Raw genomic sequence first — 25151 nt, forward strand, 5'->3', positions numbered from 1 at the left:
GCTATTTTGTCTATAATTTATGGCTTTTCCTTTCCACATACAGACCTTTCCCAAACACACTGGCGCATTAATGGCTGCAGCTGGAAGATGGCACCCCGATTTTCTGGAGCTGAAGCTTAGCACCAATATTGTCATTCAAACACAGTAGTCAAATCAATTAGAAACATTCATGAACATGAGAAAATGAGTTTGTAAGTGTTTCACGACCCCTGTTTTAGTACCATTAAGCCACACTTTCCCTATTTCTTTGGCAGTTGACAGGAATCCTCAGTCAGCAGCTAGAGAAAGCAGAGTCTTTTTAAAGACAGGGCTAATTTGTTTCCCGGCGAGAGGTGACAGCCTGCCTCAATTTGCTTCAGATTTCTCAAAGATAATGACTTATGTTCTCTTGTCCCAATTAACCACTGGCTGCTCCTGAGAAGATCGTGTCCATTCAGATGACTGAGTTTCTATACCCACTGATAACCTCCTGGTAGAGATATGGGAGTGAAATGCAGATTTGGAGTAAAATCTTGTACAGAATTATAAATAGAAAGATTTGAAACATTCCCTTTTCCAGTCTTCTTTCTCTTATATCCCCACCATGGTCAATTTATATCTACTTAATAATTTAATAATTGGAAATAATCAAAAGGCTGGTCTTCCCCCCAGAGTCATGAGACCCACTTAATACTGCATGTCAAATGCTTACACAGGTCCTGGCAGTATAACCAAAGAGTGATTTAGAGATATGATTCAATAAGGAATCATGAGGTCCGGGGTCAATTTAGAGAACACATGCCCCCCTGTCTAAAAGCATTCCAATTGAGAAGTTTTAAACACTCACAGCCAAAGAAAACCAGTCTGTGGGTTCAAGTAAAGTCAGCCATGAGAGTTACCAGTTTGCAACCTCTGGTCTACAGCTGACTTTTAGAGACTCTTGATGTTTCCTAACACTCCTCTTCTCTCTCCTCCCCTGCCTCAGTCCTTCTCATTCAGTGGTGAGTCTGGGAAAAAGCAATAAAGAATTTCTGGCTCCATGCCACTCTTTCTCCTGCAAGTGTGAAGGAAGCACATACAGTGGTTTGATTCTCCACGTTGCAAGTTTCAAGAGAGAGATCTGATGTTGTACAGTGGCACAAGTCTACCCAATTTGGAGTTCAGTTTTAGGAAGCCCACCATTGCTGTTTACCCAGTCACATTCTTTTCTATACGCTGTATGAGTTACAAAGCTGACATTTGATTGCCATCTGCCTGATGGCCTTGGCTTACCTCTCAAAGGGTTCAAAACTCAGGCAATGAACAAAGGTATCATTTACTGAACACTCTCAAATTGCAACATACAATTAAAGAGAAAATTGATTCTTTTATAGGACTCTATTTTAAGAATATACTATTCATAATTAGCAGAATAACCTTTTCAACCCATGCTGCACTGCTGATTATGGATAAATTCATGCTGGGAGAAAAAAACAGAAAGAGTCTGCCATAAGAAAATAAAGTCAATGTGACAGAATTCAACCTAGTGGCAAAATTTTTGCTCAGGGCTAGAAAAACACACAGGGCAGAAATAAGTTTTTAAAACCATAAAATCAAAGAACGATAACATTTCAGAATTGGGAGGTTCACATGGACCCAGGTTTACAGAGTCACCTAAGTAGACCATGAAAATGCTAAAATGACTAGGAAATGCCCCTTACAGGCCACTCAGACCACACACTCCCACCTGATGCATGAATTCTTATGCAGTGTTTCCCCGGAGTACTTGTCCAGTCTGGAAATGAACATTATTGATAATAGAAAAATCGTTAGTTTCATCTTCTGCATGGTCTAATTATTTGAAACTTTTTTGTCTTATTGAACACAAATAATATCCTCTGCTCCAACATTTATCACCCATCTATTCAGGGACTGTCTTTTGATACCACATAGAGTTTGATAGCTCTTTAAATGTTTGAAAACATTGATTATCCCTCCCCTTTCACCCTACCTAAATCCTCTTCTTTGGCTTAACCTCCTTCATCTGTGTTTCCTATCATCGGCTCAGTTGTCTTCCTCTAGGATGATTTTAAATTTTAATGTCAGTCTCAAAATAAAAACACAATCCTCCTCCAGTTATACTTTCATCAGGTCTACTGTAGATTTTTAGATTGTCCCTCTCTGGTTTCAGGTCCTCTATTAAGGTATAGATGTAATTTGCTTTTTTTTTTTTTTAAAGCATAGAATATTGTTAACTCACCTTTAACACACAGCCTCACCCTAAAATTTGACTCTTTCAACCTGGTTTTTGGAGACAAGTGAAAATCTTTACATTCGCCACTATTAAAATTAATCTTGTTACATTTGGTTCACATGATTATCTTTTCAAGGTCATTTTGGATACTGACTTTGTCATTTCATCTATTCCCTAATGGTTCATGTGATCAGAAAATGTACTCAGCATATTATTAGTAACATCATGTGTCACTGATAAGAAATTCCAATAGGAAAAGGTTGAGGAAAGAGTGCAGAGGGATCGTTCAGGATCTCCCCTCCAGGTTGACATGAATGCCCTAATCAACATTTTAACCAGTCCTCCAAATTATCCTCCAGTATCCTCTCTCCATCTTGCCCACACAGGTATCACAAGAGAGTCTTTTTAAAGGCTTCTTCCTGATGTTATTTTGACTAGCAGGAGAAAGAAATATATTTATAAGAAAATAAGGCTAGTACTTATTTCTTGTTCAAAAATCTATGCTGGCAGAAAGCTATTAATGACAAAAGAAGTTATAAAACAGTGTGTATAGTATAATCTTTTAGTAACAAGGATATTTATTTACAGGTTAGAAGACAGACATAGGGATTTCCCTGGTGGTCCAGTGGTGAAGACTTTGCCTCCTAGTGCAGGGGTTGAAGGTTTGATCCTTGGTTGGAGAGCTAAGATCCCACATGTCTCGAAGCCAAAAAACCAAAACATAAAACAGAAGCAATGTTGTACAAATTCAATAAAGACTTTAAAAATGGTGCACATCAAAAAAAAAAAAAAAAAGACACACATAGATTTAAACACACATGTATATACACATACACATATTTCATATATATGCATGCCTAGATGTAATTCTGGAAGAAAACAGAAAGATTATGCAGATCTCTCTGAATGATGAGATTATCTTTTCCCCTAATATTTCTATAAATAATATGCATTATCACATACTTTAAAAATAATTTTAAAAATCCTATGTTGGTGATAACTGCTTTTATTTTTAAATTCTCTTAGAAGAAGTAAAATTTCCCCTGAAGTTGGTGTCAAGATCATTTAGGTACAGTTGATGGAACCTGTTTTCTTTGCATTAAAAAGAAGATCAAAATGTTTGTCCCTCTATTGTCCACAGTTGCTGAAATGTGATCGATAGTGTTTCAGGGGCTGCCTCTCTGGAAGTGTTCTCATCTCACCTTTCAAATGTATTTTTCCTGAACTTGCTGGGGATTTTCATTCCTCCCATACATTAGATAAATTTCTTCTGCCTGCAATTACCTTTATATTTTTTAACCTGGTGAACTCTTATGCATATTTTAATTCCCAGTTCAATGATTACCTTCACTCCCCTAGTTAGTCACTCACTCTGTTTTCTTCCTTCCTTCCTCCCTTCCTCCCTCTCTTCCTTCCTATTCCTTCCATAGTTTGAACACAGTTCTATTTCTTGGCTATTGGGATGCATCCTTAGACTGTGAGCTCCTAGGTTTCTGACCTTTGACGTATGCAGGTATTCCCTGGGGAACTTACTAAAAATGAAAATTCCTGGGTTGCACCCCTGGAGGTTTTTTTTTTTTTTTTTTTTTTAATTTATTTATGGCTGTGTTGGGTCTTCGTTTCTGTGCGAGGGCTTTCTCCACTTGTGGCAAGCAGGGGCCACTCTTCATTGCAGTGCGCAGGCCTCTCACTATCGCGGCCTCTCTTCTTGTGGAGCACAGGCTCCAGACGCGCAGGCTCAGTAGTTGTGGCTCACGGGCCCAGTTGCTCCGTGGCATGTGGGATCTTCCCAGACCAGGGCTCGAACCCGTGTCCCCTGCATTGGCAGGCAGATCCTCAACCACTGCGCCACCAGGGAAGCCCCCCCTGGAGGTTTTTGTTCATCAGGTCAGGGGTCCAGGAATGCACATTTATTTTAAAAAAAAACAACAAAAACCTAGACAATTCTGTGGCTTGTGGTCCAAGGCTCACAGTGTCCTAGAGGGAGAGAGACGGCTACATATTTTGTGTCTTTGTGACTATTTCCTCATATTCAGACTGCATCAGTGTCCCCTCATCATCTATACGGGTCTTTATAATTTAGTTTCTTTTGTCTTATCCATCAAAAAGTATTAGCACAAACAGCACCAGATGTTTTACTTATGCTGTGGGCAGAGACAGTGGAGATAGATGTTATATCAGAAGAGATGTGGGCTAGGCTTATAAGAGTAGGTATGGAAGAGAAGGCACTTCTGACTGGATCCTTTGGATCCCACTCTTTTAGGCAGAGCCCAAGCTTGACTTATATTTATAAGCAGTTCTACTGCTGAAGAGAGGGAAAGTGTCAGGGGGGCGGGTAGTTAATATGATAATAGGGGACATGCTTTCCAGTTCGGGAAATTTTCAAAGCAGATGTTGCTAATCTTCACTAAGGAACATGTCTTGCACTTTTGCACACTGATTATAGAACTGCTAGAAGGCCATGTAAAAATCCACTGTTGTTCTAAATGTTCTGCTTACATTTCTTCTCCCATAACCAGTAGCCTACTCTCAGCTCTTCAAATGGCTGCATAAAAGAGACAACCATTTTAACCTTTTAGAAATGGGTCTTGCTATAGTAAATCAGAGAGAGTTGATGGAAATGTTAATTAACTTGCTTTCATCTTGGTCAGGTTCTGTATTTAACCTAAAGGCATACACAGTCTTTTGGATGGTTTTCTCAGATTTGATTGCCTATGACAGCCAGAGAAAGTCAATCATGGTGTGGGTGAGGTTACTTGTTTGGGAGGGCAATACCCCTCCTGCCTCTGGCATAGAGAACAAATGTTAAGAAAGGAAGGTAGGTGAGAGTCACTCATGAATTATTCTGACACATCTCTTTTCTGGTTCAGGATTTGTAATAGGCCAAATTTTCCTTTTCAAGGTTGGGAACCAAGTGTTGGCTTCCCCCATGGGGCCGCCTCTAAAATACAAGGAGAGGGATGATGTGAAACACACACATAACACCCCTTTGCTTATGAGAGAGCACTTCCCTACAAACCAGTCTGCATGACAAAACATTATTCTCAAACCACAGGGAGCTTCAATATTTGGGAACAGAAGATAAAAGTGCTTAATTTTACTTTCCTCCTTATTTATAACACAATTAGCCATTCAAAATCCATTTCAACATTGGACATTATAAAAAAGAAAACTCACTATAGTTGAAAACAAACCACATGGATCTTGAAACATTTTATCACTGAAAAGCTCAATGTAAACCATTTTTTTCCTTCAGTAGGGGACTAGCTGTATGGCAAGATATAAGAGGACAGACGTAACTTAAAAAGACGTACGTGAGAAAGAGAGGGATTTTTATTTACGTATTTGAAAAATATATAACTTTAATAATGCTGGGCATGTGTTCAGACGTGGTAGCAGAGGTAGGTCAGAGATCTATGCTTTTTAATATCAACCTCCTCTCAAGTAAGGATTTTATCACATTAATAGCTAAATCCTACTGATAGTAAAACAGCTGAAATGAGGCAATTAGTATGGCCTATGACAGCCGTGAAGAATGAAACTTGAGGTTTTCAGGGCAAGCCAGATGGATATCTTCAATATACTTCTTATTATCTGCTTGTGGTAATAAGTTCAATTAAACTGAATCAGTACAACACAAGTCTCTTTGAATTGCGGAGAAAGAAATTAATTATGTGCTTCACACTTAATGAAGCCAAAGAGTCATATTCTGTTTGCCTTTTTGTTCGTTTTGTTTATTTTGATTGGTAAGTACTCATTAGGAAATAACCATTTATTTCATTCTACAGTAGGGTTTTTTTCCTTAAAAGAAAATACTTGGATTAAACGGGTTAAATATCACTAGGAATAAGGTCTTCTCTATTCTACAATGTCTAGGAGAGAAGGAGAAAATCAGAACCATTCTCTGGATGATTTTGACTATAATATCTGACCATGTAGAGGAATTCTGACCTGAGGTTTTCTTTTTAACTAGAGATATCACACATGTAAAACTACAAAAAATGTTTACCGATACTCATATTCCCATTTCTAGAATTAACAGTCTTTAACATTTTTCCCATAGATCTCTAGCCTTTTCCCCCCTCTGAATATACATTAAAAATTTACCCCCCAAAATATTATCAATACTGCTAAAGTCCTTTCATGTAACCTTACTCCAGATTCCCTCCCTCGCAAATATAATCACGAGTTAGTGCTTATGTTGAGCATGTATTTGTATGTTTAAACATTATATGGTATTATTTTTATTACTAATTCTCTATTAAATCATATTACATGCATTATATGAAATACTACCATATGTATTATTCTTCAATTTGCTTGCATTTTTTTTTTTTTTTGTCATTGCAAACAACATAATGAACATCTTTGCAAGTCTACCTCAGAACACGTGTAATTTCCTCTAGAGTAAATACCCTGAAATAGAATTTCTGGGCCAATTTTACTTGTTCTCCCCAGTGTCTATTGCAGGTCACATTCCTACTCATACTGTGTGAGTACCATTTTCTTCACATTCTTACCAACAAAAGGTTTGGTTAGATGTCTATCTTTTGCCAATCTTATATATAAAATGCCATATCACACTGGTACTTTAATTTGCATTTCCCTGATTACTAATGAGGCGGACAATTCTTCAAAATCTTGTTGATCCACACGATGTCTTTTATACTAAAGGCAAGTACGTGAAAGCTGCCTTCAGCATAGAGGCCTTCCTAGGAAAAGGGCAGAGTTGGCGTAGAGAAGCACAATAGTTCAGGAATTATGTCTTCCCTCTGGACCAAGGATGGAGAAATGATGGGTAGGATGGAGTCAGGGTAGACTGTCCTGACACACAGTCTTAATAAATTTAAATCTCAACATTATAAAAGGAGAGAAGCTCTTTTACAGAGAGGATCAGACAAGAGGACAATCATACCCATGACTGATATTGCTAAAGGCACACTATTTACTAAATCTATGTGGCCCTCATTAGGGCTCACAAGAATCTCAGGGGAAATAATTATGCTCTGTTTCATTGAAATCTTCGCTTTGTGTCTTTGTATAAAGAGAGTTCTAGGTTATGTCATGCTCTGTGAGCACAGGAAGAACAAGATGCACAATCATCTACCCTTTCTTTAGGCTTCTGCTATTTGAGTTAGCTGCTGCAAACTCCAGTGTGGTAGGTCTTCTCACATCTAAAGGATCTAGTACTCAAATGTTCTGGCCACTGTTCTTCTACCAGGAAATCTAACATAATTAGCATTTAGCACTTTTAACAACAAACTTTTCCTTCCTATTCTAGATGCCTTGGGTCAGAATTTGTGTCAATCCTATTAAAAAGACCCTTAATTATCATCTCGAAATAATTGGTTCCAGTGGAAGATATCCAATTAGGTTGAAACGCATTCTGTTATAAGGGCCCAATGTTAAAAGCTTTTGTTGTGGGTTAGTAGCCAAATGTCATTGCTGGTTACTGATTTCTGATTGATCCTCAGTCAAATATGGATAAAGCCTTGAATAACTTTACATAGAAGATGTAGGCTGCTTCAAACTCATTTTCAAAAAAGGTTCCAATTGAAAAGACTCTACATTACCGTGTCGGTCATGCCATGCACGGAAAGGCTGATATTTCTCAATTTCCTACAGTTAAAACAGAAGAACAATTTTTTATAGAGCACTGTAGTAATGTTGCAGAAACTCTTTGGTGTTGGTAAGAAAATTCCCTTTTGTCTGCTACCTGTACGTATAGGATAGTATCTCGTCTTCTAAACATTAAGTAAACTCTTGATGGAATGGACAATGAGGACTAATTCTGACAAGGAAAAAATGAATTAAATGTTCAGGAAGCCAAAGGAACATCTTCACTTTGCAGGGTTACAGAATGAGAACACAAAATAATCTCTTATTAGGAATATATATGGTCTTAGTTAAATACTACTGAAAACCCTTTTTCTATCAAAGACAGTTAAATTACAAGTTTATTTTTTTCTTAAAATAAAAGTAAAAAAAAAAAAATAAAAAAAATAAAAGTAATTCTGTGCACTGAATAAAAATTAAAATAAACAAAAGAAATATACTTATGCGTTTATTCAAAATTTTTAAAAATTTAAGTTAATTAATTTATTTATTAAGAAATCTTTTAAAATCCAGATGGAATCAGGATAAAATTTGTATACAGAAAAACTTCAAAAGAAAAAAAAAGAACAAATTGTTAGTAAAAGAACAACCTGCAGCCTGAGAGATGTGTATTCTACATGTTGGACAGTTCAACTGATTTAGGCTGGCGATAGTAGGAAGTTCAGGAAGAGATTAATATCTTGGAAAATCTCAGTTGACATGTTTATATGCTCAGCTGATACACTTTACACTGTTCCAGTGTCTGCCAAGGTTTTCTCCTCCACTTTCTCAATCAGTGATCCAATTGCCTCTCCTCTGGATTTTCATCTTATATCCAAGTACTGAGATCAACCCTTTTGATACTGGGGTGGGGCTAAGGGCCTGGGAAAGAAATCTCCCTACCACTTCCAGCTTGTAATCAGACTCAAGGAGATGTGAAAATTTCCAGTTATGTTGTCACCTGACTAGGCTACACCTTGGAACAAATTTTGATGATCTGTCTGGGGAAGGAAAAGGTTATCAAAAGAAAGGATTAGTAAGTATTTTTCTGTAAAGGGCTGAAAAGTAAACGTTTTAGGCTTTGCTGGTAAAGAGGCAAAACTGAGGATATTATGTAGGTACTTATATGATCTCTGTCATGATTGCTCAACTATGCTGCTGTGCAAAACCACCATCATTAATATGTAAACAAATGACACAGCTACATTTCATTAAAATCTTATTTATGCGCACTGAAATAAGAACTTCATAAAATTTTTACATATTTGAAAGTATTATTATTCTTTTGATTTGTTTTCAACCAGTTAAACATGTGGAAACCACTCTTAGCTGCTGGGCTGTACAAAAATAGATGGCTAGCTGGATTTGGCCCGTGGGCCATAGTTTACCAACCCCCGAAAATGCAGTCTTCTGAGACTTTGGTGTGTATGATGAGTTTATTAAAAATGTAGTATTTTCGGGTCTCATCCCTAAAGGTACAGCTTTGTTAGGTTACGGGTGAGGCATTGGGAATCCACTGAACTTCCACTTAGTAGGTGGCATGTACAAAGTTCTTTGATGTAGGATATGGTTTCTCAAAGTATGGTCTGGAACCACCAGACACAGAGTTACTCAAGGTCACTTTGGATGTAGTTCAGCTAGATAACAGCACAGCTTATAGCCCTGCATTTCATTTTGAGCCCTGGAGGTGATCAATAAGACCTAGGGTTGCTATTACCATAATTATCTTGATGAACTATATCCAAGACAAAGAGAAGTCACTCATCTCGAGGACTGCTACTTAGAAATATCCGTCATAGGAAACCTGTACAGTAAAGACACTGTGTCATGCAAAATGGCATGCCTTTAACTCTGCTCTAGAGATAAAAATGAATTAGTAAGTACAATACTGCATGGAAACGTGGCCTGCCTTCCATATAGTTCTTTTTTTTTTTTTAAATTAATTAATTAATTTATTTATTTATGGCTGTGTTGGGTCTTCGTCTCTGTGCGAGGGCTTTCTCTAGTTGTGGCAAGTGGGGGCCACTCTTCATTGCGGTGCGCAGGCCTCTCACTATCGCGGCCTCTCTTGTTGCGGAGCACAGGCTCCAGACGCGCAGGCTCAGTAATTGTGGCTCACAGGCCCAGTTGCTCCGCGGCATGTGGGATCTTCCCAGACCAGGGCTCGAACCCGTGTCCCCTGCATTGGCAGGCAGACTCTCAACCACTGCACCACCAGGGAAGCCCCATATAGTTCTTAACAATGTTCACAATCGCTAAAGCACTTCTTCCATGAAAGGTCAAATATGATGCTTTCTGTTAGGATCCAAGGGTCTGACTTGAGAACTCTTCTTGCTTAAAATGAAATACCAAACCAAAATTCCAAATAGACGCTAACTAGCTAAAAAAATAAAATTAGTCAAATTTAGAAATTCAGATGATGGGATGATAATCAAGAGCCCCTTGGGCACCTGTCAGAATTCTGCAGTTTGGAAGCCTGCTCATGCATAATCTGAATATTTCTCCATTTTGTGGTTGCCTGCTAGAGATGTATTTTAAACCTACTGTACCTGCTGTAGTGGATTTGTCCCCTCTTTCCCTGCCTCTGCTTACTGTCTCTGTGTTTGACAGTATCTTCAGCTTCTCTCCAAAACACTGGGGTGGGGGTCGGGGGAAAGAGAATTGGATTTTAAAAGCATTGTTAATGACAGAATTATTGTAAAAAGGTTAGAGGAGATGTGTTCTCATGTCTGACCTTCACAGTGTTTTAATCTGAGACACTGGAGGAGATCAAAACGAATACAAGCACATTTTAAGGTTAGAGTGCAACTTCTCTGATAAATTAGTCCCTTTGTAGATCTCTAAATTGAATTAAAACACAGTGCTCCATCTATTTCAGACTAAAATGTTACATTTACATTAAAGGTACAGGGCTGAAGTATTTTGATGTGAGATTCAGGACCTGGCACAGTTCATACAGAGTTCAGAATGGTTTTCTCTGCCTTTATGGTGCTTTACGGGGCAGATTTCTAAATTGTATTTCTCCATTTATGTTAATGTCCTTCTCGGACACCTGGCGGTCTGGGTGCACCTCTGCACACGCGTGTACTTCCCATTAATGCTAATGGGAGTCAGAACCAAGCAATGGGAAATAAATGTTCTCTCAAACATCTTCTGACCTTACCCAAGTAACAGGATTAACCCTGTTAACATATTAACCAGATAAAGCTCATATTTCTTTGTCCCACCTCACCTGGAAGAATAATATAAGAATCAGAGGGCCTCTGTGGAGAAAGTGACTACAGTTGAGTACCAGAAAGAACTCTGCTTTGAAACAAATGAATTCCCCCCACAATCAGGTGGGGAAACATCATACTTTGACTTCACAGTTCCTACCAACAGATCTCTGCCTTCCTCTTTTCACAGGCCACCAGGCTCTTCTGGTCCCATCCTTCCCACTCTCCTGTCTACTATAAAATCTCAGTTTTTAAAGTACTCATTTGTACAGATGAATCTATTTGCAGGGAAGGAATAAAGGCATAGATGTAGAGAACAGACATGTGGACACGGGGGGATGGGGAGGGTGGGACGAATTGGGAGATTAGGATTGACATATATACACTACCATGTGTAAAATAGATAGCTAGTGGGAACCTGCTATAGAGCACAGGGAGCTCAGCTTGGTGCTCTGTGACTGCCTAGATGGGTGGGATGGGGGTGGGGTGGGAGGGAGGACAAAGAGGAAGGGGATATACATATACATATATCTAATTCATTTCACTGTACAGCAGAAATTAACACAACATTGTAAAGCAATTATACTCAAATAAAAAAAAAATAAAGTACTCATTTGCCTCTTCAAAAACTAGTATTTTACAAGCCCAATCCACCAGAGGGCAGACAGCAGAAGCAAGAAGAACTAAAATCCTGCAGCCTGTGGAATAAAAACCACATTCACAGAAAGATAGACAAGATGAAAAGGCAGAGGGCTATGTACCAGATGAAGGAACAAGATAAAACCCCAGAAAAACAACTAAATGAAGTGGACATAGGCAACCTTCCAGAAAAAGAATTCAGAATAATGATAGTGAAGATGATCCAGGACCTTGGAAAAAGAATGGAGACAAAGATCGAGAAGATTCAAGAAATGTTTAAAAAAGACCAAGAAGAATTAAAGAACAAACAAACAGAGATGAACAATACAATAACTGAAATGAAAACTACAATAGAAGGAATCAATAGCAGAATAACTGAGGCAGAAGAACAGATAAGTGACCTGGAAGACAGAATGGTGGAATTCACTGCTGTGGAAGAGAATAAAGAAAAAAGAATGAAAAGAAATGAAGACAGCCTAAGAGACCTCTGGGACAACATTAAACGCAACAACATTTGCATTATAGGGGTCCCAGAAGGAGAAGAGAGTGAGAAAGGACCCGAGAAAATATTTGAAGAGATTATAGTCGAAAACTTCCCTAACATGGGAAAGGAAATAGCCACCCAAGTCCAGGAAACACAGCGAATCCCATACAGGAAAAATCCAAGGAGAAACACGCCGAGACACATAGTAATCAAATTGGCAAAAATTAAAGACAAAGAAAAATTATTGAAAGCAGCAAGGGAAAAACGACAAATAACATACAAGGGAACTCCCATAAGGTAAACAGTGGATTTCTCAGCAGAAACTCTACAAGCCAGAAGGGAGTGGCATGATATATTTAAAGTGATGAAAGGGAAGACCGTACAACCAAGATTACTCTACCCAGCAAGGATCTCATTCAGATTTGATGGAGAAATCAAAAGCTTTACAGACAAGCAAAAGCTGAGAGAATTCAGCACCACCAAACCAGCTCTACAACAAATGCTAAAGGAATTTCTCTAAGTGGGAAACACAAGAGAAGAAAAGGACCTACAAAAACAAACCCAAAACAATTAAGAAAATGGGCATAGGAAATACATATTGATAATTACCTTAAACATGAATGGATTAAATGCTCCAACCAAAACACACAGGCTCGCTGAATGGATACAAAAATGAGATCCATATATATGCTGTCTACAAGAGACCCACTTCAGACCTAGGGACACATACAGACTGAAAGTGAGGGGATGGAGAAAGATATTCCATGCAAATGGAAATCAAAAGAAAGCTGGAGTAGCAATACTCATATCAGATAAAATAGACTTTAAAATAAAGAATGTTACAAGAGACAAGGAAGGACACTACATAATGATCAAGGAATCAATCCAAGAAGAAGATATAACAATTATAAATATATATGCACCCAACATAGGAGCACCTCAACACATAAAGCAACTGCTAACACCTATAAAAGAGAGTCCACAGTAACACAATAATAGTGGGGGACTTTAACACCTCACTTACACCAATGCACAGATCATCCAAACAGAAAATTAATAAGGAAATTCAAGCTTTAAGGGACACAATAAACCAGATAGATTTAGTTGATATTTATAGGACATTCCATCCAAAAACAGACTACACTTTCTTCTCAAGTGTGCACGGAATATTCTCCAGGATAGATCACATCTTGGGTCACAAATCAAGCCTCAGTATATTTAAGAAAATTGAAATCATATCAAGCATCTTTTCTGACCACAATGCTATGAGATTAGAAATCAATTACAGGGGAAAAAAATGTAAAAAACACAAACACATGGAGGCTAAACAATACATTACTAAATAACCAAGAGATCACTGAAGAAATCAAAGAGGAAACCAAAAAATACCTAGAGACAAATGACAATGAAAACACGACAAGACAAAACCTATGGGAGGCAGCAAAAGCAGTTCTAAGAGGGAAGTTTATAGCAATACAATCCTATGTCAAGAAACAACAAACATCTCAAATAAACAATCTAACCTTATACCTTAAAGAACTAGAGAAAGTAGAACAAACAAAACCCAGTTAGTAGAAGGAAAGAAATCATAAAGATCAGAGCAGAAATAAATGAAACAGAAACAAAGAAAACAATAGCAAACATCAATAAAACTAAAAGCTGATTCTTTGGAAGATAAACAAAATTGATAAACCATCAGCCAGACTCATCAAGAAAAAGAGGGAGAGGACTCAAATCATTAAAATTAGGAGTGAAAAAGGAGAAGTTACAACAGACACCGCAGAAATACAAAGCATCCTAAGAGACTCCTAAAAGCAACTCTATGCCAATAAAATGGACAACCTGGAAGAAATGGACAAATTCTTAGAAGGTATAACCTTCCAAGACTGAGCCAGGAAGAAATAGAAAATATGAACAGACCAATCACAAGTAATGAAATTGAAACTGTGATTAAAAGTCTTCCAACAAACAAAAGCCCAGGACCAGATGGCTTCACAGGTGAACTCTATCAAACATTTAGAGAAGAGCTAACACCCATCCTTCTCAAACTCTTCCAAAAAATTGCAGAGGAAGGAACACTCCCAAACTCATTCTATGAGGCTGCCATCACCCTGATGCCAAAACCAGACAAAGATACTACAAAAAAAGAAAATTACAGACCAATATCACTGATGAATATAGATGCAAAAATCCTCAACAAAATACTAGCAAACAGAATCCAACAACACATTAAAAGGATCATACACCATGATCAAGTGGGATTTATCCCAGGGATGCAAGGATTCTTCAATACATGCAAATCAATCAATGTGATACTCCATATTAACAAACTGAAGAAGAAAAACCATACAATCATCTCAATATATGCAGAGAAAGCTTTTGACAAAATTCAACACCCATTTATGATAAAAACTCTCCAGAAAGTGGGCATAGAGGGAACCTACCTCAACATAATAAAGGCCATATATGACAAACCCACAGCAAACATCATTCTTAATGGTGAAAAACTGAAAGCATTTCCTCTAAGATCAGGAACAAGACAAGGATGTCCATTCTCACCACTATTATTCAACATAGTTTTGGAAGTCCTAGCCATGGCAATCAGAGAAGAAAAAGAAATAAAAGGAATACATATTGGAAAGGAAGAAGTAAAGCTGTCACTGTTTGCAGATGACATGATACTATACATAGAGAATCCTAAAGATGCCACCAGAAAACTACTAAACCTAATCAATGAATGTGGTAAAGTTGTAGGATACAAAATTAATGCACAGAAATCTCTTGCATTCCTATACACTAATGATAAAAAATATGAAAGAGAAATTAAGGAAACACTCCCATTTACCATTGCAACAAAAAGAATAAAATACCTAGGAATAAATCTACCTAGGGAGACAAAAGACCTGTATGCAGAAAACTAGAAGACACTGATGAAAGAAATTAAAGATGATATCAACAGATGGAGAAATATACCATGTTCTTGGATTGGAAGAATCAATATTGTGAAAATGACTATAGCACCCAAAGCAATCTACAGATTCAATGCAATCCCTATCAAATTACCAATGGCATTTTTTACGGAACTAGAACATAAAATCGTAAAATTTGTATGGAGACACAAAAGACCCCGAATAGCCTAAGCAGTCTTGAGGGCAAAAAATGGAGCTGGAGGAATCAGACTCCTTGACTTCAGACTATACTACAAAGCTACAGTAATCACGACAATATGGTGCTGGCACAAAAACAGAAATATAGATCAATGGAACAGGATAGAAAGCCCAGATATAAACCCACGCACCTATGGTCATCTAATCTATGACAAAGGAGGCAAGGATATAAAATGGAGAAAAGACAGTCTCTTCAATAAGTGGTGCTGGGAAAATTGGACAGCTACATGTAAGAATGAAGTTAGAACACTGCCTAACACCATACACAAAAATAAACTCAAAATGGATTAGAGACCTAAATGTAAGACTGGACAGTATAAAAATCTTAGAGGAAAACATAGGAAGAACACTCTTTGACATAAATCACAGCAAGATCTTTTTTGATCCACCTCCTAGAGTAATGGAAATAAAAACAAAAATAAACAAACAGGACCTAATGAAACTTCAAAGCTTTTGCACAGCAAAGGAAACTACAAACAAGACGAAAAGACAACCCTCAGAATGGGAGAAAATATTTGCAAACGAATCAACGGACACAGGATTAATCTCCAAAGTATATAAACAGCTCATGCAGCTCAATATTAAAAAAAAAAAACAACGCAATCCAACAATGGGCAGCAGACCTAAACAGACATTTCTCCAAAGAAAACATACAGAAGGCCAAGAAGCACATGAAAAGATGCTCAACATCACTAATTATTAGAGAAGTGCAAATCAAAACTACAATGAGGTATCACCTCACACCAATTAGAATGCGCATCATCAGAAAATCTACAAACAACAAATGCTGGAGAGGGTGTGGAGAAAATGGAACCCTCTTGTACTGTTGGTGGGAATGTAAATTGATACAGCCACTACGGAGAGCAGTATGGAGTTTCCTTAAAAAACTAAAAATAGAATTACCATATGACCCAGCAATCCCACTACTGGGCATATACCCAGAGAAAACCATAATTCAAAAAGGCACATGCACCCCAATGTTCGTTGCAGCACTGTTTACAATAGTCAGCTCATGGAAGCAACCTAAATGCCCATCGACAGAGGAATGGATAAAGAAGAAGTGATACATATATACAATGGAATATTACTCAGCCATAAAAAGGAACGAAATTGGGTCATTTGTAGAGACGTGGATGGATCTAGAGACTGTCATACAGAGTGAAGTAAGTCGGAAAGAGACAAACAAGTATCGTATATTAACGCATATATGTGGAACCCAGAAAAATGGTACAGATAAACAAGTTTGCAGGGCAGAAATTGAGACACAGATGTAGAGAACAAACATATGGACACCAAGGGGGAAAGTGGCGGTGGGGGTGGTGGTGGGATGAATTGGGAGACTGGGATTGACATGTATACGCTAATATGTATAAAATGGATAACTAATAGAAACCTGCTGTATAAAAAAATAAATAAAAATAATAAAAAAAAGAAATCTGTGCAGGTGTGAACCAGATCACAGGAACAAAGAGAAAAAAAAAAACCTAGCATTTTCCTAATATACGCTGAAAGAAATAATTACTTAAATTAAAAAAAACAGTTTAACTCTGGATTGCCTAAAATACTCTGTTATATCATACATGGGGAATCACTGTTTACATTTTGCTAGAAGGCAAAAAATGAAGTGTTAAGTTTCTTAACATAAGTAGAAGTTACTATGTCAGCAACATTTATATCCACCCAAGTAAGGAGGCAATCATTGTGCATTTCATCACTGGTGTCTCTCTAAGCTTTGTACCATAATTCACTACAAGAGGAGCAGCAGGGAACTCTATGCATGGTTAAGAATGTTTTTATCCTGGGGCTGGTGGTACTCCTGGGAGATGGACTCCAATGGGAAAGAGAGGACTTTCCTTTCTGCCAACTATTTTGAGAGCTGAGGAAGTCAGGTTTATAAGAAGGATACTAACCAAACACCGACATAACTTATTCCTACATGTGAAAATACCCCAGTTTCAACAATACACAGCAGCATATATATGGCGTCTCTGCTCAGGTGTTCATAGTCTTTCACAATCTCAGTCATGTCTTTGTGGCAGGCTCCCCTCTCTTTACTGATTCTCCTAATGGGTGGAAACTTCATGAATATCCATTTCAATAAGACTTAGAAGGTATGTATAGCCATTTTGTTAAAATACAAACAACAACAGCAAAGCAACTACTAGTATTTCCTAAGTGCCAAGTACCATGTTAAGCGGTTCACATGGATAATCTCAGTCATCAAAACAACCCGATGATGTCAGCACTACTATTATCCCCACACAGGTTAATTATCTCATCCAAGGTCACGGAGCCAGTAAGTGGGAGAAATGAGATTCAAAGCCAGATCTCTCTGACTCTAAGCCCAGCCTCTTCATCACTACTGAAGACTTCTGCCTACTCTTCTCTTTTATCTTCATAACCAGCAAATCATCTATAGTTAGGTGTCAGCTCTGTCATTAATCAGCTCTGAAACCTTGGGGTTCCTCCTGGTCCTGGTTCATCACTAAGTTTCCTTTTGTAGCTGAGAAAGCTATACATTAGCAAAGACGTCTCGCTGAAATTTTGTTTTACAAGTATCATCTAACTTCTTTTTCCTCTGCCCTGTGAAACAGAACGAACACATAGTCACATACCCACACTATTGCTCTGAGTGAATAATAGGTTGAAATAGCTGGAGTCCATCCAAATACAGATTTACATCTGACTCTTGAACTTACAGTTTTCTATCTGCATAGACAAGTATGTTTATGATAAAAAGGCTTCCATAAGTGGCAGTACTTTTCCAACTTCTAATGACTCCGAAATACGTAATTAGGTAATTTTTAGCTTTCTCCTTTAAATTAAAATAGAGGCAAATATTCTTTTGGGGATATTTTTATTTGCCTTAGGCTATCTTACTTCACAGAGGGAGCTACAAGTGGGCAAGAGGGAAATAATAAATATGCTATAACACATCTGTATCGATTATAGATAAACAGGAAAGATGAGTAAGATTTCCTGGCACAGTAGAAAGAACCAGGGAGAATGCAGAATCAGGATTCCTGGGTGCACATTCCTCTTCTGCTACTGGTGACCCTCAGAAACTCACCAACCTAAGCTTTATCTTCCTCAGTCAGATCACTGCCAAGATCCCTGACTCGGGGGCAAGATATAAAGTGATAGAAATGCAAATTAAATGTAAATTAAAATCTCATCTTTCACAATTCTTACTTGGTACTTTCAGCCCATCCGATCAACCTGGTGTTGGAATAGACTTACATCCTGTGCCATGCCAAGGGCATAAAGGACTTTCTGTCTCTACTATAAAGCACCCAGGCTAAGGGATGTGGACAATTTTATTTCTTTAAAACTGACAGGGTTGGCTTGGTGACTGAAGCAAAACACAGAGGTGGTCAAAGCCCCTTATTAGTATAATAATCCACATCCATACCTCTGAATAACCAAGACAGCTCTTTTAAAAAATCGCCAATGTCACTGCTTAAACAATGTTAGCTAAAGTTAGTATTTGAGTCGTGGGTTTTTAATTTGTTAGCACAGTGTTCCTAGACATGCATTCCAAATCTATAGAGACTTGAAAGAAATTTAATTAAAGGATTGAAGATAACACTAGTTACAATACTATAATAGCTACAATGGCTGTAATTCTCAAAATTGTATTGGATGATTCTGAAATAAGATAGCTTTTCAATCATATGCATTACCAACAGTTCTCTAAGAATTATTAATCATATCATGTTTGCCATGATGAATTAATTTAACAACACAGTGATATCTGTACATATTAATATGAAGGATGTCACTTCAATAGATTTCATTATTTGAAATGAGGACACACATATTAATCTATATGTTCTCTGGGTTAGTCATTACCTTTTACTACCAGGTTTCCAGTACTGCTAGCAGTTCCAAAATGGTTAGTGGCTATGCAGGTATAACTTCCAGCATCTGATTTAGTCACATTGATGATTCTGAGGCTTCCATCTTCAGAAATGGTAATTCTGAAATCAAAGCAAATAAAACCAAAATGGTAAGTTTATCCCATATGACCAACTGGAAATTATTTCTGTCATTCTGTCATTTTCAAACTATTAAATCATGGCTGTATCACTTGACAGCTTCATCTTTAGGATATTCACCTACATACACATGATTAGGATGCATGACTTGGTACTTTGAATACTTTTCTTGCTAATGTGGTCTCAACAGTCTGTTGGAATAACTATTAGAAATAGGAGACAGGTTGTAACCATTCTCTCTCTTTGGCAGCTCTAACCACATTATGCAAAGAGAAGGCTTATTGTAGATCACCGTTAGTCTTAAAACTGCTGAAGAATAAGAAAAAAAAATCCCTTTATTGGCCACTTTATGCATTTTCATCAAAAGTGTTTTCTTCTAGATGAGAAGGCTTACATTATATGAGTTATTATTAAGCATATTTCTTTCTGAAATATGTCAGACAATACACCTTTAAAAAGATGCAAAAACTGAACTTAAAAAATTAAAATATTCCACAACATGGTACGACTTTGGCAAAATAGCAAATGTGGACAGCACATCTCAGGGCCCACAATTAGGGACAAATATCTACTACCAGGTGGGAAGGAAACACTTTCACTGACAGACACACAACTGGAACAGGAAGGATTCGAGAGAACCCTGTTTTAAACTTGACTACAGATGAAGGGAGAGACGCAAAGATGAATAAGACATACAGCATGGCTTAGAGGCTGGCTGGAGAAATAAGAAATGTACACAGATGGCCCATTCAAGGTAAATGCCTGTTGAATCTTCACTGTATCTTTCAATCTACCCACTTCTGTCTATCTCTTCTGCTCCCTCTTTTTCACCCAACCCTTCACGACAGCCTCTTAAATGATCTATTTCTACTCCTGCCCCTCAAATGCATTCTTCAGTCAGTGGCCAGGGGATCTTTTAAAATGTAGATCAGATTACGTCACCCCACAGGCTTAAAGATCCTTCTTTGGCTCTGAGTTGCACTCAGAAGAGATTCTTTCCTAGAACCTACAAAGCCTAAGGGATCTGGCCTTTGCCCTTCTCTCGCCTACTTTATTTCATCTTAATCTTTCTACCCTTCGTTGAACTCTAGTCACACTGGCCTTCTGCAAGTTCCTAGAGTATCTGAACCCCTTTCCCACCTCAGGACCTTTCTGTTTGCTGTTCTGTCTGCCTTGATATCAGGGCATAGCTGTCACCTTCACACCCTCTCAGGACCTCAACTTGGAGATAGCTGTTCCTTATAGACTTTTCCTGACTCACATTTCTAAAGTGAATTTCCCCTTTCCTGTTATTCTCTTTTCCTGTAGCCACTTTATTTCCTCCCATTCAACACAATCCAGAAGTTTTGTTTACTGGTTAACTGTCCTATCACATGGAATATCAGCTTCTCTGAGGGCAGGAACTGTGTTTGTTTGAGGACTCAGTCTCCTGGATCTAGTACACAGGACCGACATGTAGTAGATGCCCTGTAAGCATCTGTTAAGTGATGGAGTGAATAAGTAAATAACTATCATAAAAGAAAAATCAATATTATGTTATAGGAATTCAGAGTCACTGAACCACTTGGCACTAGTGCCAACCTTAATGGAGACCTTTACAAAAGGACTAGGATGGGCACAGCTTTACTTAATAGAATTTTGGCTAAACATTTTAAAATCAAGGGAAGATTTAGATACACTGGGTCGCAAATGCTGCATATACTTTTCTCAAAGGCTCTTAGGGATGGAGAAGTGACAGCCTTCCTGACGACCCATTCCAGGTTCTATGATTCAGGCTGATGAGACAGTATGAAGGTGTGAGAACTCTACAAAGGATGTTGGCATCAGCAGGAGGGGTGTTCAAATTCCAGTTCTATCAGCTCTAGCTGTGTGACCGGAGGGCGGCAACTTTCTTAACTTTTTCAGTTTTAGCTTCCTCATCTATAGAATAGAGCTCGTAGTACCAATCTTGTAGGATGACAGTAAAAAATTATGTAAGAGGGTCAGTGAGATTCCTGGTATTTATTAGGTAGTAGTTCTCCTTTTATCTTCAAAACTGTCCTCTTATTTAATCATTGGTATATATGGGGAAAATGGGACACGATTCTCTTAATATAGTTATTAAATCAGCCTGCTTCAGGCACTCCACCTATCACATGTGACAACCTGAAGGCAATATATGAAGTAACTGGGTCATCCCAAGTCAATGTACAGGATACAGACAAGGAGGCCCTTCGTTCATTTACACCATAGATATACACATAACACTTGCTCAATAAAGAACATATGATACCCCATTAGCCAAAGAGCTTCTGTACTTACAAAAATAGAGTGGTGATCAAATCCTAATTACCTCAGTAATCACAAAAATAGCTTTAAAGGAATTAATCATATTCCCAATTACAAAATAATTTGCTGGAAACTGTGAAATGTTGGCATACGAGAACCCAATAAGGAAGGTGACACTTGTGTTTTCGACATGGAGTCATCTTCCACGAAGTAGCACAGGCCTCCGGTGTATTGAACGCTCTGAGGGGTGAGCTGACTCTTTCAAAGCACCAAAGGCCTATTAATAATTTATACCATTTAAAATTCCCCAAACCTGAAAAGCCTGTATCACACTGCATACTGTATAATGCCAAAGTATATGAATAAGGAAACAAGTACAGGATTTGTCATCAGATGACCTGGGTCCTAGCCTTGACCCTGATACTTGCTAAGTGTATGACCTGGACAAATGACTTATGCTCCAAGACAAGGTTTCTCAACCTTGGCACTACTGACATTTTGGACCAGAGAAGTCTTTGTCCTGGGGAGGATGTTTAACAGCATCTCTATCCTCTACCCACTGTACTCCAGTAGCTCTGTCCCTCCTCCCAAGTCGTGACAAACAAAAATATCTCCCAAATGTTCCCTGGGGGCAAAGTCACCCCAAGTTGAGAGCCACTGATCTACATCAGTCTTTATTTTTTAATTACACAGGATATTATGATGATTATCTTATACAATAGATAATATACGTGAAAGTTTCTATTAACTGTAAAGTGCTGTGCAAATGTTTTTCCCAGTGTCATTTCCATCCGTGCATCCCTAATTTTGGTATTTCCATTGCACAAAAGGCACCCAACATATTGTGGCTACTCAGCTATGGGACCCAGCTAGCTCTTCACAATCTCTCACAAGGCTCTTCTTTCCCTTTATGGAAATCCACTGTTTCCTCAAAACTTCCCTGTCCAATTTCCTATGGGTCTCATGAAATGAGAAAGGAAATTTAAAAACTACTGTACTACCCATCTTCAAGATTTCAGTGCCTCACAGGGGTTTAGTGTTTTAATCTTCCCATTGTTTTCCACAAAGAGTTGAACAAAGAGCTAAGCCTCCAGTGCTAGTGTTCCAGACAATGGAGAAGATCAGTGAAGGAGAAAATTTGTAGAAGAATTTGTAATTTTTAGTAGCTGTCATTAAATCACATCATACTTCTGTGACCGCTTACTCTTCCTAGGGATAATCCAATTGTGGGCGCAATATGAAGTTGGGAGAACTGCTCTTTTGGGAAATTCAACCACTTCCTTATCTGAGCAATGCAGTGTAGTGAATAAGAACATATGATCTGGAACTCAATTGTCTAGACTCAAATCAGGCTTGTACCAGTTACGAGCTATGTGACTTTGGGTAAGTTAATGTCTCTGTATCTAAATTTTTAAATTTGAGATAATGTAATAATAAAAGTAACTATATCCATAGGGTCGTTGTAGAGATGTGCAGTGCTCAGAACCGTGCATGGCACATAAAATGCACCACGTAAGTGCGCTACAAATGCTCTGTTAACTAAAGCTCTGTCCCCTCCTAGATCCATTGTTTCAAGCATTAATAAAGGCCTCTGTTAAGACTAAGACTTCTCTGCAGTAGTTCTTTCCCTCTGAAGTCTGGCAACACATGATTATGCTTAATGAACACACGGGTGACCACAAGTTGTCACGGAAGGGGATGAAAAACTGGACTCACGCACTTGTAGATATCTACTATCTACCTCCTGTATACCAGGCCTCTATAAATCAGGAGGACCTTAGATGGTTATATAACTAGAAATGATTCCACTGTGTTATATACCATAATGCACACATTTCTATAAATGTATAGAAAAAGGGACATTACTTTTTCCAGTGGAGAAGCTGTTTCCCATACTATCTAGAGTATAAAGATGGGCAAGGATGCAGGAGGCCTGGCCAATCATGAGACCCTATTCTCCTCTCTGCAGTGATTGGTTTAGAAATAGGCAATTCACCAAAATCAGGAGCTATTTGAGGAAACCATCTTTCTGCTGAATTGTTAAGTCTGAAGATGGGCATCTAGAACCATTGGCAGTCATTTTACCTGCCACAGAAATCATGTCTTCAAGAAGCCAAGCAAAGATAAATAGAGCCCAAGAGACACAGAGAAAAAGAGAGGTAGAGACCTTATGACATCTTTGAATCCCTGTTTCCATCCATGCCTGAAGGCTGCAGTTTCCTTTGGATGCTCCGGTCATACGAGTCAGTAATTTAAGATATTAGAAATTGGGTCCTAAGCCCTTATAACTGGACGAATCCAATCGCTTAAAGAAATTACCGAACTTGTTCAGGAGATGGTGGCAGTGAACGTGGAGAGGACGGAACGGATTCTGCAGATGATTCTGTGATGCCACCTCCATAGAACTTGTTGCTGGAAGACTGATTAACTCCACTATGGAGGAATAACCATGGGGTTCTGAGTATGAAAAAACTGACATCATCTTCTTCAAACCCAGCTGTAACATATACCATTTATTTCTGCAAATAAAAGCAAACTATACAATGACCTATTGTTTTGAATCTGCTTTCTGGGAATTTGATGAGGGATGAATTAGCTACAGAGCTAACATTTGGCCTTGGGGGTTAATTTGGATGAACTCAAGGAACTTCTGAAACGCACCTCAATACTAATATTTAGATACTTGCTTCCCTTCAATTTGGATCCTATACCAACTTAGAAAAAGTATTTTTCACCTAATACTACTGCATCCATTTTTGTTCTATGAATAAAGTGCTTAAATCCAGTTCAAGGACAGTTTCATTTTCATGTCTGTTTCTTCATGAGGTTTCAAAGTTTCTACTTCATTTTTGTTTCCCTATTTCAGACTACTGACGGACCTGTAGCTATTAGCTTGATATTGAACTCTGAGCTCCTCCTAATACTCACGCAAGTGATGGAGTTAGATAAAAAGAATTGAAAATGTAAATCTGTTTCTGGCTTAGAACAGAAAGGTTAACCTTGACCTACCTGCAGGCTCTTTTTAAAACATTGATAAGTATCAGAGAAAAGTCAAAGATGATAAATCAGCAAGCAGTAAAAATAAAGGTATGACATAGGACTTAACTTTCTCTACATGAGAAGAGGTCATCTAATTCACAACATAATAAATTACCAATCACACAGAGAAGCACTTGTTCCTCCATTGTCATTTGGAGACTTCAGATCCATAGTGGCTGGGAGCATATTTGGAATTATGAGACAAACTGAATCTCTCTTTCTCAGTATGAGGCTCTGGGTTACAGCCATTGAAGAGCTGACCTTGCCAGTCCTATAAATCTAAACCTGTCTGGGGACATTAGACCTTTAAACACGCTGATCTTTTCTTTTTGGGTACTTTAGTAACAGAGGACAAAAACCGCCAACTCCACAATATCCTAATCACCCTACAGAGGAGGGTTATTCTAACATGGCGACCTATGATTTTCTGGGTAATTCTCCATGGAAGCCCAGTTGCTGAGGACAGAGGCAGCATGTCCTCGCCTGCCTCTGAGTCCTAAGGAAACACTTCCCTTATAAGTAAATCCCTTTAAA

The 25151-nt window shown here is 38.1% G+C and overlaps 1 protein-coding gene across 6 annotated transcripts in view; it reads right to left on the reverse strand.

Annotated features, from left to right (window-relative positions):
* The window catches only part of CNTN4 (contactin 4), a 955661-nt gene that overhangs the window by 66603 nt on the left and 863907 nt on the right, over positions 1 to 25151 (reverse strand). For all 6 annotated transcript variants that reach the window (XM_057555542.1, XM_057555540.1, XM_007192463.2 and 3 more), the window contains one exon: positions 19165 to 19292. In XM_057555542.1, the coding sequence (XP_057411525.1) occupies positions 19165 to 19292 (128 nt within the window). The remainder of the gene's footprint in view (positions 1 to 19164; positions 19293 to 25151) is intronic.

The sequence above is a fragment of the Balaenoptera acutorostrata genome, chromosome 10, assembly GCF_949987535.1.
Source record: "Balaenoptera acutorostrata chromosome 10, mBalAcu1.1, whole genome shotgun sequence".
Taxonomy (NCBI): domain Eukaryota; kingdom Metazoa; phylum Chordata; class Mammalia; order Artiodactyla; family Balaenopteridae; genus Balaenoptera; species Balaenoptera acutorostrata.